This window comes from Chaetodon trifascialis, chromosome 11 (genome assembly GCF_039877785.1).
Source record: "Chaetodon trifascialis isolate fChaTrf1 chromosome 11, fChaTrf1.hap1, whole genome shotgun sequence".
Lineage (NCBI taxonomy): Eukaryota > Metazoa > Chordata > Actinopteri > Chaetodontiformes > Chaetodontidae > Chaetodon > Chaetodon trifascialis.
Window position 1 is genome coordinate 15,098,027 of NC_092066.1, and position 15,374 is coordinate 15,113,400.

Sequence of the window (15,374 nt, forward strand, 5' to 3'; positions counted from 1 at the left end):
ATGGCAAAAGAAAGGAAACAGAAGGAGACAAATGAAAGGAGAAGATGGGCAAGGAAAGGAATAAAAAGGAAAGGAAAGACAAGTAAAGGAAAGGAAAAGAAAGAAAGGGGGATGATAAGAAACTGACAGCTATGTTGGGTCAGTACTTAATGAGTTTGAAAGTGGAAAAATGAAAGCAAAGTCAAACACAAAAAATCTGAATAACAAATCACAAAATGCAAAGAGTTCCCAAAAACAGCAGTTTAGATGACAAAATGTCAGAGGAGCGTTCTGCTGCTGCACACACTGTCATCAATATGACACAGGAAATGGATGTCATTTTCACTCTCATTTAGGTGTTTGTCAGTCCCCTGTGGGTGCTGTGACGCACCGGCCTAACGCTCGCTCCCCTCTCTGCAGTGACACTGGAGAGATTTGAGGTTGGCCTGGCGATGATCGATACAACGGACTGTGACATGTCTCTCAAAGTCAAGTCATTAAATGTCACCATTTAAGTTCAATCAGATAGGCTTTTGCTGCCTCATTCATTCAGATTTAGCTGAGTCACAGTCCGCTGCATTCGTGTGTAACCACAGCTGCTTGGTCGCTGCATCTCTGCGGGGAGTGTGAGGTTTTCCCTCGCTGCCAGACAGACTAACCCACACCTACACTTTGCTCACAATCAGCACTTCTATTCCATGAAAGGCACACCAGCGGCAGCGTTCGCTTTGACATGTCGGGTAAAGACTTGTGACACAGGGTCATTTCTTCAGGCCACTCTCCATCTGCAGATGTCAGGAAGCAGAGTCACTCATGCAGGTGAGACTTTGTGTTGTGTAACTCCATCAGAGGAGTTGCCCACACCCAGGAGACTTTTCTTTACGTAGATGCTGAATAATTCAGATGTTGCATGTTTGGTTAATTTATGTTTATGTTAAATGGCAGAAGGAAGCAGTGACAGGATCAGTTGGAAACACACGTTGCTTTTTCTGCAGTGACAGTACTTTTCCTGTGTAGCACTGCGGGGTCATGGTGTACCAGCCTCCACTTTACAGAAACAGTATGTGGTGTGACTCTAGTGGGGTACCATTAACTTACATGGAGAAAAGTATTTGTAATCCAGCACATTGGATTTAAAACAGAACAGGAACCATGAGGATTTAATGTTAAAAAAATGAACTAACATATCAACAGAATGCGAAGAGGTATTAGTTCAGGTGTAATGTCAAAGAAGTATATGTGTCGTGTTGCAGAGATATCTACTGAAGTTAGCATGCTAACCAGCTGGCTGCGGCCCTTCCTGTCTCGTAATGGCATTTTGAAGCTCAAGAGGTGATTTTTCAAACAGAAAAATACAACTGCACGCCATCTGAATTTAAGTTTCTTTGTAACCGATTTAAGACGAGCTTGATTGCTTTGTTAAGTCATCGTCAAACACACTTTATTCAAAATGAAACTCACCAAAACAGACTGACCCTGACTCTAGACACTGCTTTTATATGCTGGTGATGCCCAACCTTCCTCCCACTGCTCTGCATGCGCACAGGCATGCATTTATGCATGCACCAAAGGTGTTTTGGGGACATTTATTTTCCCCATGCTCAGCACATCTACCAAGCACACCTTTGAACACCATGGACGCCATGAATGCAGCATTTTTGGTACCAGGTACTTTACAAAGTAAGGAGTTATTCTCCTGGAACTTTAGAAAATATTAACTTTCTCATCGGTGTGACACATGTTAGCATACTGACAGGTTCTGTCAGAAAGAGCTGCGAGCGTCACAGTCCCTGACGATTGTCTATGACTCACTGACGCGCAACAGCCTTGACAACGATACATTGATTGATTGACACATACAGACAAATCAGTGTTGAATTCAGTTGAATTGTTTATGTTTTTATGAGTGGGACAGAACATGATGAATGTCTGAGTGCTGAAAATAGGTCCAATAGTCAAATTATTTTAACTTGGTGAAAAACATGCCAATTTGATAGTGATGTTGAAAAGTGTGACATATTAGTGTTTTACAGATATTTGTGGGGACTCTGGACAACCAACTTGAAACCAGGACAATTATGGACAAATGGGACATCTGGTCACCGTATGTCTTCCTACCTTAAAAGTCCTTTATAGTCCAATAATTTTAGGATAATGCACCAGAATGATATTCCCAAACATTTGTTTCATTTGCTGCAGACCACACTGAACTCAAAAAGCACCTTAAATAAGCAAGAACTGTAGAAAACTGAAGTATAACCCCGGCAGAGTATCACTTGGGAAGATGCCAAGCATCTGCTCATGTCTACGGGTCACAGAGTCCAGCCAGTCACCAACAGCAAAAGATTTGCAACTAAATATAAAATATGAACACTATTTAAGTTCATGTTAACTTGATATTTTCAGTCTCTTAAAACTGAAGTACTGAAAAAAGAACAATACAGTTCATACACAGGCCATCTGATGTGTGTGTGTTCACACTCAAATTAAAGCTGAGAGTCAGCACTTTAACCCCAAAAACTATTTTTTCATATTAAATCCAGTGTGCTGAAACAAAATATCCCATTGCTGTCTGACTGCCCTGTGAATACTGTTAATAGGTTTGGCAGTTCTGATAATCAGTTTCTAATGCTAATGTTACTGTAGTTATGTGAATCGGGTATCTAGGATGCTCTTTTAGCTCAAAACATGAGTTAGTGTACTGCTGTAATGAAGCCAGGAAAGTGGGGATTTCATCACCCTGTACTGCAGGATTCTCCCTGTGTACCCAAGTATTCTTGTTATGTACAAATAGAAATCTTTGTTTGCCAAATATGTCTCTCTTTTGGAAACAGAGAGCCAGTCTGTCCGTCTCAGAGAACAAACAATTTCCAATTTAGGCATTTATCAGATGCTGTTGAGGAGCCACAGCTTGTAACAGTGGGCGAGTAGATGGACCCCATTGTTTTGCTTGGGGCCTCTGAAAGGACATGCGGCTGCGGACACAACACTATCTGCAGCAGAAGTGAACCGGGGACCTTCCAGTCGTGTGGCGGCTCCTGAAGCACACCTGCAGAAGACATTGTCCGGAGAAGTCACTTGATGCCAGCTGACAGCTTTTGTAGCGTCTGTAATGCACAAAGTAGATTTTTTTGGATCGAGGCAGCGTGGATGATGTCTTCCTCAGTCCTTGAAAGCTGTGAATACACGATGCTGTATGTGCCAGCCTGCTGAGCTGTCTCTCAAAGTTATGTTTCAGCCAGTTTTATAGGTGCAGGGTTGAGCTGTGTGTCTTCTGAGGCTTTACATTTAAGGTGGGTTGAAGTGCACACAGTCTGACAGCACAAGTACAAGGAGGAAACCTTTTCTCTCAACATTTCACTGTCTGTTCAGTTTATCACAACATCTGTCACTCTCTGCAGCCTGGCCACGTAGTTTTTGGTTTGTCAGTGGTCACTCATTGTGATTAGCATATCTCAACAATGGAAGCTGATTGTTTGTGTTGTTGCCACTTTCGACCCTTCACTTTCTATTGATCTGGCATTGATTAACTTCTGGGTCGCATTGATCAATGGGCGAGTGTGTTCATTTCAGTCGACAGCTGAAGGACGTGTGCTTGCGCTGTTTTGTGTTGTTTGTATTTGTGTTTCTGAGAAAAGTATCTTGTTTATTTTCATTGACAAGCTGCATCCTTATTGGATGCTGGAGTTTGTGTTTATAACATTTTGTCCACAGCAAAATAGAATACAAAAAAAAAAAAAAAACCCTCTGAGGATAACGCAGTGCAATTCAACAGCGCCATAACCTACAGCCTCTAAAACGGCCATAAATTTGAACCAGCACCTCTCTAAAACACTTTCAATACAAACTGAACGTTATAACCTTCACAAAGGTGTGATTTATGTCTGGGCTGTTGTGTTAGACTGGCAACTGAGTGGAGTGAATGTAGTTCAGGAAACATAATGTGCAACAGAATATCGTATCAAAGAGCACAGAGTACATTGCACAGAGTACATTTCACTGCACGTTTCAGGTGGCTACATGCAAAAACATCACAAGAGCTCTGCGTACTTGCTGTATGTGAACTGCTGCACAGTATTTATAGACATAAGTGTGTAAAGATATGGACACACATGATCTGACCCCTTGTGCTTTAAAACATCACCACTTGCGTCATAGCTTTAAGTATTTCTCAGTGTCGGTGATTCACAGTTGTTTTTGTTTCTTTTGTTTCTTTTTTACTCCATTTAAAGGCAAAACCAACAATGTGTCTGATTCTCAATGGATTTTTTTTTAATGTCTTTATCCTGTGTACAGCTTTTAGTCCCAAGCCCATTAGTTCCTCCTGGATTTAAGTCTTTAAAACCTGGTCACAAATACACTGTATACTTTAATTTTCTGAAGAAAGCTAAATAATTACCTGAAACAACTGGGCACTGTAGTTTTTTGTAGCAAATGTTAGTCAAACAGGAATAAATATTGCTTTAGTTTTGGACTATTTTCAGCTGCAGGGAAATACACATTTGGTTTAGTGAGTATTTACCAGCAGCAGAAAGGTGGATGTGGGTTGAGATTTGAGATAAACTGCCTGTTTTCATCATAATGAAGGAATGTGTCACCCATTGCAACAGTGTGGCTAACCGATGTGTTTTTAATAGTTTTTGGGCAACAGTGGAGCTCAGCGGCACACATGAATAAGCTATATGAGGCTTTGACTACACAGACAGCGCTTGTTGGTAGGATCAGTGTGTTGTTGGTTTTGGTCTCTTTGAAAGAGACAATGGAATTAAACATTGTTATAGTGGAAACCGAATACAAGGTGCTTTCAAAATGATTGTATGCACTGTATTAACAGAACATTATCTCTGTCTGTCTTGCTCCCTCTCAGTACAAACAAGTGGAGCAGTATATGTCCTTCCACAAGCTGCCTGCCGACTTCCGTCAGAAAATCCATGACTATTATGAGCACAGATACCAGGGCAAGATGTTTGATGAGGAGAGCATTTTGGGAGAACTCAGTGAGCCTCTCAGAGAGGTAAGACATACACACACGATAAAGACACACAATATCCACATATAAGTATCAACTTGTATTTTTATGGTACGATACATTGAAGGTGTACTTCAAACAGTTATTTTTAGATGTGATTTTGTAGTTTGTCCATCACATGCTTACAAGAGGAACTTTAATGTTTAAATCTGTGAACACACCATTCATGCATGCAGAAGGAGACACTTCACCGCATTGTAGTGTACCAGTTGCACATTTGACGGACATTTCTCTTGTCCTTGAACACACCAAACAATGTGTATTTTCTCAGGAAATTGTAAACTTCAACTGCCGCAAGCTGGTGGCATCCATGCCGCTGTTTGCCAACGCGGAGCCAAACTTTGTGACAGCCATGTTGACCAAGCTGCACTTTGAGGTATTTCAGCCACATGATTACATTATAAGAGAGGGAACCATTGGGAAGAAGATGTACTTCATTCAGCACGGAGTCTGCAGCGTCATCACTAAGGGCACTCTGGCAATGAAACTTTCTGATGGCTCTTATTTTGGAGGTAGGATGCAGTTTGTGATTTACATGTGGTTTTTCTGGTGATGCTGCTTTTAGCATCGGTTTTTGGGGCCGTTTCACTTTCTCCTTTCTTGTTTCAGAGATCTGCTTACTGACGAGGGGTCGGCGAACAGCCAGCGTGCGAGCAGAGACTTACTGTCGACTCTACTCTTTGTCTGTTGACCACTTCAATGAGGTGCTGGAAGAATATCCCATGATGAGACGAGCCTTTGAGACCGTTGCCATTGACCGTCTAGACCGCATAGGTAAAATGCAAGATGAGAGCTTGGCATGGGTAGATTTATGACCAGCAGTATCAGAGCATGAAACATCTGTATAGCATTATTGTAAATGACTATAGGTTTCTGCATACAGCTCTGTAAATCACTGTAAAATGAACCCCATGTTCAGAAAATTAAATAATATTGTGCTTAGGAGATGTTTCCAGAATTTTAATGTTGAAATAGGCAGTAAAATGAGCTGAGCTCTTCCGTCAGAATGACACGGGACACTGTAACAGTAGATGAGAGTACAGGGTGACACATCCATTTTCCTCAGGGCTTGTTCTGCTAAAGGATGTACCTGGTGTGAAGGACATCACATGCTATATCTAACTCATATTGTTCTCCCTCTCCAAATCCTCTTGTTTCCATATATTAATGCTTTGTTCTCCTTTTTGTCCTCTCTGCCCTGTCCTTTCTCATTTCTGTTTCAAGTTCTATAACAGTCAATGCATTCATTTCTTTCTGCAGGTAAAAAGAACTCCATCCTGATGCACAAAGTCCAGCATGATCTGAACTCTGGTGTCTTCAACAACCAGGAGAACGAGCTGATCCAGGAGATTGTCAAGTATGACCGTGAAATGGTGAAGCTGGTGGACCTGCAGCGGCCGCGGGCCATGTCTATGACGCCTTCCATTGGCGGTATCTTTGCTCCTCCTGGCCAGCCGCAGACAGGCTCTGCTATCGCCACTCTTCAGCAGGCTGTGGCCATGAGCTTTTGTCCTCAAATGGCAAGTCCCCTGGTGGGTCCAGGGACTCTGCAGTCACCTCGTATGGTGCGAAGGTTCCAAGTGATGCAGAACCTGTCCAGCCCAGTGTCAATGTCTCCTCTTCAGTCTCAACCCCCTCAGGCGTTCGGAGGAGCGTTCGGATCTGCAATCTCCAGCCCGCCTGTCCAAAGCCCGCTTGCAGCTTCAGGACGGACTTTCCAGTACATGGCGAGCGCAGGACCCTCTGGTTCCCAGTTGTCCCTAGTACAGCACCATGTACCCAGTCCCACACAGACCCAGCAGAGGCCTGCCTCACACAAGAGCACCCACTCCCTTCATGCAGGTAGCTTGAGCCAGGATACCCGGGCCCTGTCTGCCTCCCAGCCTTCACTCCCCCAGGAGGGAACACCACAAGCTGCCTCTGCAGCCCCCAGCCCTCCGCCATCTACCCACACCTCCAACAACTCCATCGGTCCCCCTCAGCCCCCTCAGCCCAGCCTGCCAGGGCCCTCAGGGGTGGGGAGATCGGCAGGAGCTCAACAGAGGGTGGCCTTTGCCTCCACACCTCCTCCCGGTGGACCTGCTGGAATGGGGTCAGTAGCAGCAGCTGCTGGATCAGGACCTCCAGACTCTGGAGTTCCCAAGAAAGATTCAATTGTCAGCCTTCCAGAGCTAGACTCTGCCAGATCCCGGCTGTCTTCCAACTTGTGACCCTGGTAGAGTTCAGGAAAGAGGCCTTTTTTGTAGGAGAATCTGTTTGTTTTAGGTCAGTCCAGCTGATCTGTCAGCCTGCTAAATGACCAATCAGCTACCGCCAGCGCCACCAGTCATTCGACCTGGATGCACTGTGTGCTGGTGTCAGCAGAAGGAAAAGAGCAACTCAATGTCTTGAGACACTTTGGCTAGGAGGAGTCTATACAATTAAACTAGTATAACTTAAGGTTGAACTGGTCTAGTCTACTGTGCCAGCACCTTTAGTCTTAGTATCACCCCTTACACTCTGCTTCCAAACACCTACTGTATATCGCTGTCTTTACTGTAAAGATATGAAGAAAAGTATGATTAATGTAACTATTGCATACTGTGTAGAATCCATGCAATGCAATCTAGCAGGAGCTGGACTTAAAAATGAAAATCAGGGACTTGAAGTCAAATGACAATGACATTTTAAGCGTTCAACAAGTGTTTTGAGTGTAATTTTTCCGTATTAGCTGTCGTAGCAAAAGAACACATTGCTCTTCATATTGTTTAAAATAGTAGTGAAAATAGTGTTTTAGACCGCTGGTCGATCTTACATCGATGTGTAAATAGTTGATGAAAAAAGTATGGAGGGATATTATATTCATTGTATCTACCCAAACCAAAGTTGAGCTTGAACACAAAGTCTGGTTGTGTCTGTATCAACTAAAAAAGAAACATAGAAGAAAATGCCATTTATTTAACTGCCTTGATTCAACGTTAGAAGCCATATATTTGGTTTGTGTGTATGCATATATGTGGGTGTAAGTTTGTGTGCGTGAGTTTGTTGGTACGTTTTGGTTCTACTTTCAGAGAATGGACTCACACACTCTCAACACTGCTTTGTCAAGCGTGATTGGTTTGACATGCTGATGGAGGCACTGTGCTGTTTTCATGAAACATCTGGGAGGCGGTCAGCTGCTTGGTCAGCGTACTGATTGTAACTCTGAAGGCTAAGGTGGTTAAATAATCTGAGCTTTATTGAAAGGAAACATTTGTGAACAACCCATACTGTATACTTGCTTGTTTTTGTCTAGGTTTATTGATTAACACATGCAATATAATTCTGCAATACTCTACCCCGCCTATATATAAATATATATGAATATAAATATCTATACATATGCTGTACAGGAAAGTGAACTTGTTTCTTTTTCCTTTTGTTCTATTTTTAATGTGAAATCTTAAAGAATCCAGCAGCTATTGTGGCTTCACTTGAGGTATTGTAATCCAGTGACCATGTTGTTACCTTAACCAAAAATGTTTGAGGGAATGAGAGGACGTGCAGTGTCATCTTTTGTAAAAAACAAAACAAAAAAACTGACGGGACAAACTGCTTAAAACTGGTTTAGAATCACAGGAGGAATCCACGCTTTGAGTTCAGCAAGTCAGATCCTCAAAAACGTCACTTTAAAGCCTATTTGAAGATATTAAATTGTAAGATGAAAGGGGAGGTTTGGGATGGGCAACATGGGGCAAGAACGCCTCACTTGTACAAACTCTTTGCTCCATATCAAAGTCTCTATGTGCCCCATATCACCCAAAAATCCCATGAATGTCTCAACATTTAGATCCGCAACAATCCTATCATTCAAATTTTGGGATGAGGCTTTGGTTATATTTATTCTAAATACTCTGATCCTGCTGAACCTAAAAGCCTTCTCTTGCTGAATGTATGCCATATGAGAAGGAAGACAGCTAATCAGATATAAACTGCCATGTAAATAAAGGGACAGAGATTTAAAGAGGCTTTTATGATGCAAGGGGGTTGTGGGCATTGCTGTATGTGTTGCTGAGTGTCTGTGCAATATTTTTAGGTTCGATGAAGCTTCTCCAGGTAGAACGTTGCTGTATTTAGCCTGTATGCTACACCCCCGACACCTCACACCCTACCCCCAGATCTAACATGAGAGAACACATTTTTTTAAGTTCATTTATTGAAGAGGGCGTGAATGAGGGCAAATTATAACCACTTTGAACTCCTCGCTCCAAAGCGAGCTCTGAGGACATTCACTTAAGCACCTTCTGCTGCACTTCGACCTTGTAATCAAAATTAAAATCGATGCTCTATTCTCTTAAAACGGTTACAGTGCTTCTCCTGGAGCCATTATCTGGTTAAATTGTTAGGAAGAAAAGTGAATCCAATTGGGACAGAAAATAGGCAGCTGATTCAATGTGTTAAATAAACACGGCGTCCAACTTTTTCAGCTCTGAGTATTGATCCAGAGCCAAACTGTAAAATCGATGCAATGGACATTTCACTCAGGTTTGCTACCTTTCCAGAGAGATGTATTGATTGCCGCAGCGTGGCTGCCTATTGATTTGTGTAGACTTGTCAATCCGCCCACGATCAACCTGTTGATTTAACCATGCGAAAAGATTCCCCTTGAATTTTGATTGGCTGAGAATAACAAGGAGGATCTAATGGAGTTATAGCCCTGAGATTGTTATTTGCTTAACTCGCTGCCGTTTTGTTTTGATCACTTTTCTTGAGAGCTGTTTGTCTTGAAACAAGGTGTAGGTGATTGTTTTTATCCAAGGGCTTCATGAAATGGTTTGTAAACCCTGGCTCACCTGTAGAGTAGCCACATTTTCACTTTCTGTTTGATCAGCAACATGCACTAAACCTTGTCCTTGTCATACCTGGGTCACAGTTCTGCAACACGCTTCATCAGCAACACAGGAACTTCGTATTGCTTTTTTCCTATGGGAAAGGTACATGCCAAAATGCCAATGCGATTGTGAATGAACCGAGTCAATCTGAGTCAATAGCTGTTGTGTGCTTCAATACTGTTCCAGTGCAATCAATTGGTCCTCTTCCCTATTCCTTTGTGCTAATACCAGAGTTTGCCCTATTAAGCTGCTATCAGGACTGTGCTGATATTATTTGAATGAGTCCACAGTCAGTGAGAGCAAGATGGAAGGAAAGTTAAAGAGCTAATGTTTCAGGCAATATCAGGCACCGTCTCTATTTCATTGCATCCATCCACGAAGATACTGTAGTGTGTAATTCACTCCCACTCAAAGGATGGCATCCCAGACACTTTGATCAGTACCACTCTGTTTCAACCCTCAGCCATGAGGCTGATACAGCCCTGGCAAAGCACATACTTCTATCAGTTATCTGTTTGTGTCTGCGTCACAAGTGTGTTCAGTCAGCTGGCTTCCAGCCACTGTCGGCATGTGTGTGTGATATAGCGCTGTATTTGCCTGATGACGGGGGGTTCAAAGTGCGATTGTTTATTGGTTCTTCTTCTGGACCTTGCTGTGAAGTGGGATTTAAATCCCTCATACATGTTTGACACTGACTGACAATTATTGAGAGTATCTAAGTTTCAAACCTCTCATTCTTGCTGTACCAGATATTAAGGGTACTGAATGCCTTGGTGTTGATATGTTAGCAAATCAGGGTATTATTTTTGTTTGTAAAAGTGTCTTTGATTTATTGGTATCTTTTGTTTGGTTATTGTTTTTGCAATGTGCCCCATGCACATGGACTGTATATACCTTGTGCCTAGTATATCTAGTTTCCACATAGTCTATTTTTGTGGTATGTATGTGCCTGTAAAAATGCAAATATGTGTTTTTATTTTCAACTTGCAATATATGTAAAAACATTAGATGAAGCCTAGTATTGCTGAATTAAAATGACAATGTCAGTATATATAATTTTCCCTGATTTGGGAAACACAAAATTGCACATTTTTGTTGGTTTGAGCCTTCCAACACCATGCGCGCTGTACTCTGTACTTTCATGTTCTGTACATATGGTATACACAGAGATGTGGGGCACATTGTTGTGTTTTACCACAACCTGCTGTATAAGAAACATTTTCTACAGTGAGAGGGTGAGCTCTGACAGGCTTCTGGTGGATATCGGCAGTCTAGACTTTAGCTTAGATGACCTGCTTGCTGCACAAAGCCAAAACTGGCTGGAGCCAAAACGGTGGAGATGCCAGCACAATATCAACGCAGAGATAAAACTAGGCTGTGCACGTGCTGAAAGATCTTACTCAAACCATATTGCTGCACAGGTCTTTAAACCCTGATGGTGGTTGCATACTAATCTGGTGTTTACCATCAAAAAATGGATCTCTCCAAGGCTGAATCACAAGCCCAACATTGAGTTGAGTTACCTTGACAGATAATAGCAGAGTGCATGTTCGTATTTTTCTTATCTAAGCAGAGTTCTGTGTACGATTGTTAGTGGGACCTTCAAATCTAGACATTATTGTGTACCATCTACTGTACAATTATTTTATTTAGTATAACAGTTTAACCTTTGTGTCGTAGCTACTGTAGCCTGCTTAGCTTACCTAAGCCTTCTCTCTGCTTCAGGACTCTGTGTATTGTGTGCTTGAGTTTGTGTGTGCGTGTGTGTTCCTGTGCCTTTCCTTCTATAATGTTGGTCCCACTTGAGAATATGATGCCATTTAGGGGTTTAAAACCCATGTGAAGCTGAGAGAGATGCCAGCGCAAGCTGGAGTGTTACACAGTCACAACTCCACTTGTTCTAAAAAAACACAAACAACACTGTAATGCTCCTAGAAATGACTCTAGCACATCCCTAGACTTAGTAGCATTCTACAGCATGCACGAGCATGGGCATCCAGACACACTTTACCAGCACCATGTAGACAACAGCACAGATATTTGACACAGCATGTGTCCTCTCTCTCTTTCTCTCTCTCTCTGGAGGCCAATCTGCAACCATCTCGGACTGTGCTCGGCTTCTGCTCTTAACAAAAAGGTATTTCAGAATGCCAGCTCTGTCTAAGTTGATGTCTACAATCCAGGGACAAATCAGCTCCAGCCTGAGCCTCAGCACTTCCACATCGATCTCAGAGGATCAGGGGGATGCTTGAGATGCTGGTGATATTTGTCACCGTTCAGTCCTTTCAGACTGAGATGCACAGCTTGTGGCAAGGGACGTGGGGCTGATTTGAGCCTGCGTCCAAAAGGCTGTCTTGTCCACCACCTCTGCTGGCCGAGAACACAGAGCCACACCCTGGTCTCTCTCAATAAGCTGGTCTGTCAGTCAGTGGCAATGTCGTTTAAGCGTTCGTAAAAAGACGATACATTGTTGTGCAATAAAAAGATGAGCGCATTGGCATACTTATCTCTGTGTGTGGACTTTTATTCATCGCTCTGTCTTTGTTGGTCAGCATGCTGTGTTGGATGCAGTGTGAGTGAACATTTAACGTACCTCCTAGAGTTACATCGGTAGCAGCAGTCATGTGCAAACAAATACAGACACACACACCTCAACCTTGTAAATCAGCCAGAAACCCCTCCACTCTTGTTCTACCCCACATTAGATGAGATCTCTCTCTCGCTCTCTCTCTCTGCAGACAGGAGCTCTGCTGCATCCCTGATGAGATGTCTGAGCTCAGTCTAAGAGCTTTCCACTGTGTGTGTGTGTGTGTGTGTGTGTGTGTATGAATGCACACAGCACAGCATCAAGTGTATTTATTCCTGTATCTAGGAGATACGTATGCACATGCAAACCTTAGTTTGGTATTTGTTTGTTACAGAGAGAGAGTAAATGAACCAGTGGCAAATGTGTATGTGTATGTGTGTTTGTGTAGGGGAGTGTGTGTGTCTGTGTGTTTGTGTATGAAAGGGTGGGTGGGTGTGTGCGTCAGAGATGAGGGCAGTCCAAGGACACACTCCTCTGGCAGCCTGGGAGCAGCACCCACCAGTTCCCTTTCCGTCTATTTCCTTTCCTTTCCCTACACACACACACACACACACACACACACACACACACACACACACCGCTGTCTGGATCCTCAGTGATTATGCATGGCAAACTGAGATAGAAAGATTAAAATTACATGCAAGGTGGGGTTTCGACACAGAGCTTTACACCATTCATGTTGCCTCCTCACATCTACATGCAGCTGGTACAAACGTGGGTGAGGCCATCCGCAGTGCGTGTACATAGTTTTACCTTGACGTGACATAATGTCCTCTCTCTCTCTCTCTCTCTCTCTCTCTCTCTCTCTCTCTCTCTCTCTCTCTCTCTCTATCCATTTCATTGTAATTCAATGAGGAAGCAATGTACTGATAGTGGCTGCAGGCAGATACTACACCAAGTTGTGAAGCTATATGTAGTCTGAGTATATAGTTTCATCCTGTATATGGCTGAGGATCGTCCTCTACCTCGTTTCCTCTGCAGTGCCGGTCCTCTACTTTGTCCCTGGCTGTCCTACTTCAATTAATCATATCAGCATCTCCTGCACTGCCCCCCTGGCTGTTTACCTCCAGAGGGCAATTTGCTTATTTAGCGTCTTACTGGTATCCTTGTCCCTTCCCATTCATCTCTTTCAAATTTGCTCGCATAGCTCCATGACTAGACTCCCCAAACTTCACATTTTGTCCATTTTTAGAAACTAAAACATTTGTGTCCCCCAGGGTCTCCTGCATTTTCAGCTTCTGCAATTCAGAGGTCGGGTGTAGTTTGTTATTGTTGTAACATTTGCAGGTGCTCATATGAATGTGCAACTCGTGTGAATATGGAAAGAAGACACACACACACACACACACACACAGGCACAAACGCTCAGCCCTCTGCCCTCAGATCTCCTCTCTGCTGAAGCCGCTTCAGCCACGTCTCTCTTCACTGGGGAGCATCTAGAGAACACAGCTCAAATCTGAATGCCAGGATTAGCATTTGGTCCGAGCTCTGAGTCCATGAATGAGTCAGTGAGCAAGACACAAACACATAGAGAGAGAGAGAGAGCGCGAGAGAGAGCAAGCGAGAGAGAGAGAGAGAGCGAGAGAGAGAGAGATACAGTAAATCATCTTACAGCCGCAGGCAGCCTCAGTAACATCACAGTTGCTGGACAGTGGGCTGGAAGAAGTGAGAAGTGCGTCAAGCTGAAATGATCAAGAGAAAAACACACAGTATGAGACAGGAGGGAGGGCTCACATGATCTTCTGCAAGCCATGTTATCTCTTTTATGAAAAAAAAAAGAAAAAAAAGAATTCAATTTAATTTGTTGGTCCTTTTATCTTTGGTCCCTGATGGGGTTTGTTTGACTTTGTTTTATTCTTGGAAAAAAGAGATTTTCCTCTGACTGATCAGCGCAGTCTTCCTCCAAGGACACAGGTCCTATAAATCACGTGAACCTAACCCAAGTGTCATTCAGTCCGCCATTCAATGGCACACTCACAGCATGCATATACCAAAAGAAAGGAAACGGCTAAGCCGTTTTTCTCGTCTTGTTCCAGCTGTCCAGTAATACAAGAATAAATGATTTTCACACATGCCAACACACAACCTCTCCTATAAAAACTTTTTTTTAGCCACTCTACATATAGAGCCATCTGTATCATATTTGTTTAGTGTAATCAATGTTTTTTTTATACATAACAAACAACTCACTAAGGAAGTAAAGTAAAATGTGACCGAGCTCAGTTGTTACAAAACTGTTTTATATGATTAGAGTTGCTTTCTCATCAATAGTATTTGCTAGTAGACTGTTGTAATAGTGATAAATTTGTGTGTGTTTCAGTGCTTAAATCTAAAAATCTATTTCAAAGTTTCAAAAGGCATACACCTTACATTTACACGGTCCATTATTTAATATGAATTTGAATGCTGAGACACGAATTTAGACTTTTTTAAGAACTTGCTGTATATTTGCTTATAGCAACAAACTATGTAATGAGCAGCGTGTCTCTTGAAATAACAAGGTCACAGCCTGCATGTGGTATGCAGCTTACACATACAATGTTTCACGTAGATTATTAACTGTTTAAACATGAGAAAGTCCCTGACCACTGTTTTCAAAGTGAAAAGATAATTCAGCATCATCTGAACTTATGTCTTCTGGCTTCTGTCATTAAATCTCCCTTCTCTCGAAAGAAAAAGGATGAAAATGGGATGCGAGGCAGAGGAGAGAGGAGCTGAAAGGGTGGCTGCTGGGCTCTCTGTGAGCAGCTGGCCTGAGCAGCACTCCATGCATCTGCTCTGCTAAACACTTCCCATTACAGACGACCCAGAAACGTCCATGAACCCCCGGCCAATGGAACAGGAGAGAAATAGAGAGGATGGAGTGTAAAGCAAAGCGGTGATATGGGTGCAATATGGAGAAATGGGAATATTATTCATTGAAAGAAAT

The 15,374-nt window shown here is 42.7% G+C and overlaps 1 protein-coding gene across 1 annotated transcript in view; it reads left to right on the forward strand.

Moving 5' to 3' along the window:
- The window catches only part of LOC139339100 (potassium/sodium hyperpolarization-activated cyclic nucleotide-gated channel 2-like), a 31,671-nt gene extending 19,307 nt beyond the window's left edge, over positions 1-12,364 (forward strand). Inside the window, exons 5-8 of the mRNA XM_070974556.1 lie at positions 4,847-4,993; positions 5,280-5,520; positions 5,618-5,782; positions 6,269-12,364. Coding sequence (XP_070830657.1) covers positions 4,847-4,993; positions 5,280-5,520; positions 5,618-5,782; positions 6,269-7,218 — 1,503 coding nt within the window. The 3' untranslated portion in view covers positions 7,219-12,364. The remainder of the gene's footprint in view (positions 1-4,846; positions 4,994-5,279; positions 5,521-5,617; positions 5,783-6,268) is intronic.
- Positions 12,365-15,374: the final 3,010 nt, after the last annotated feature.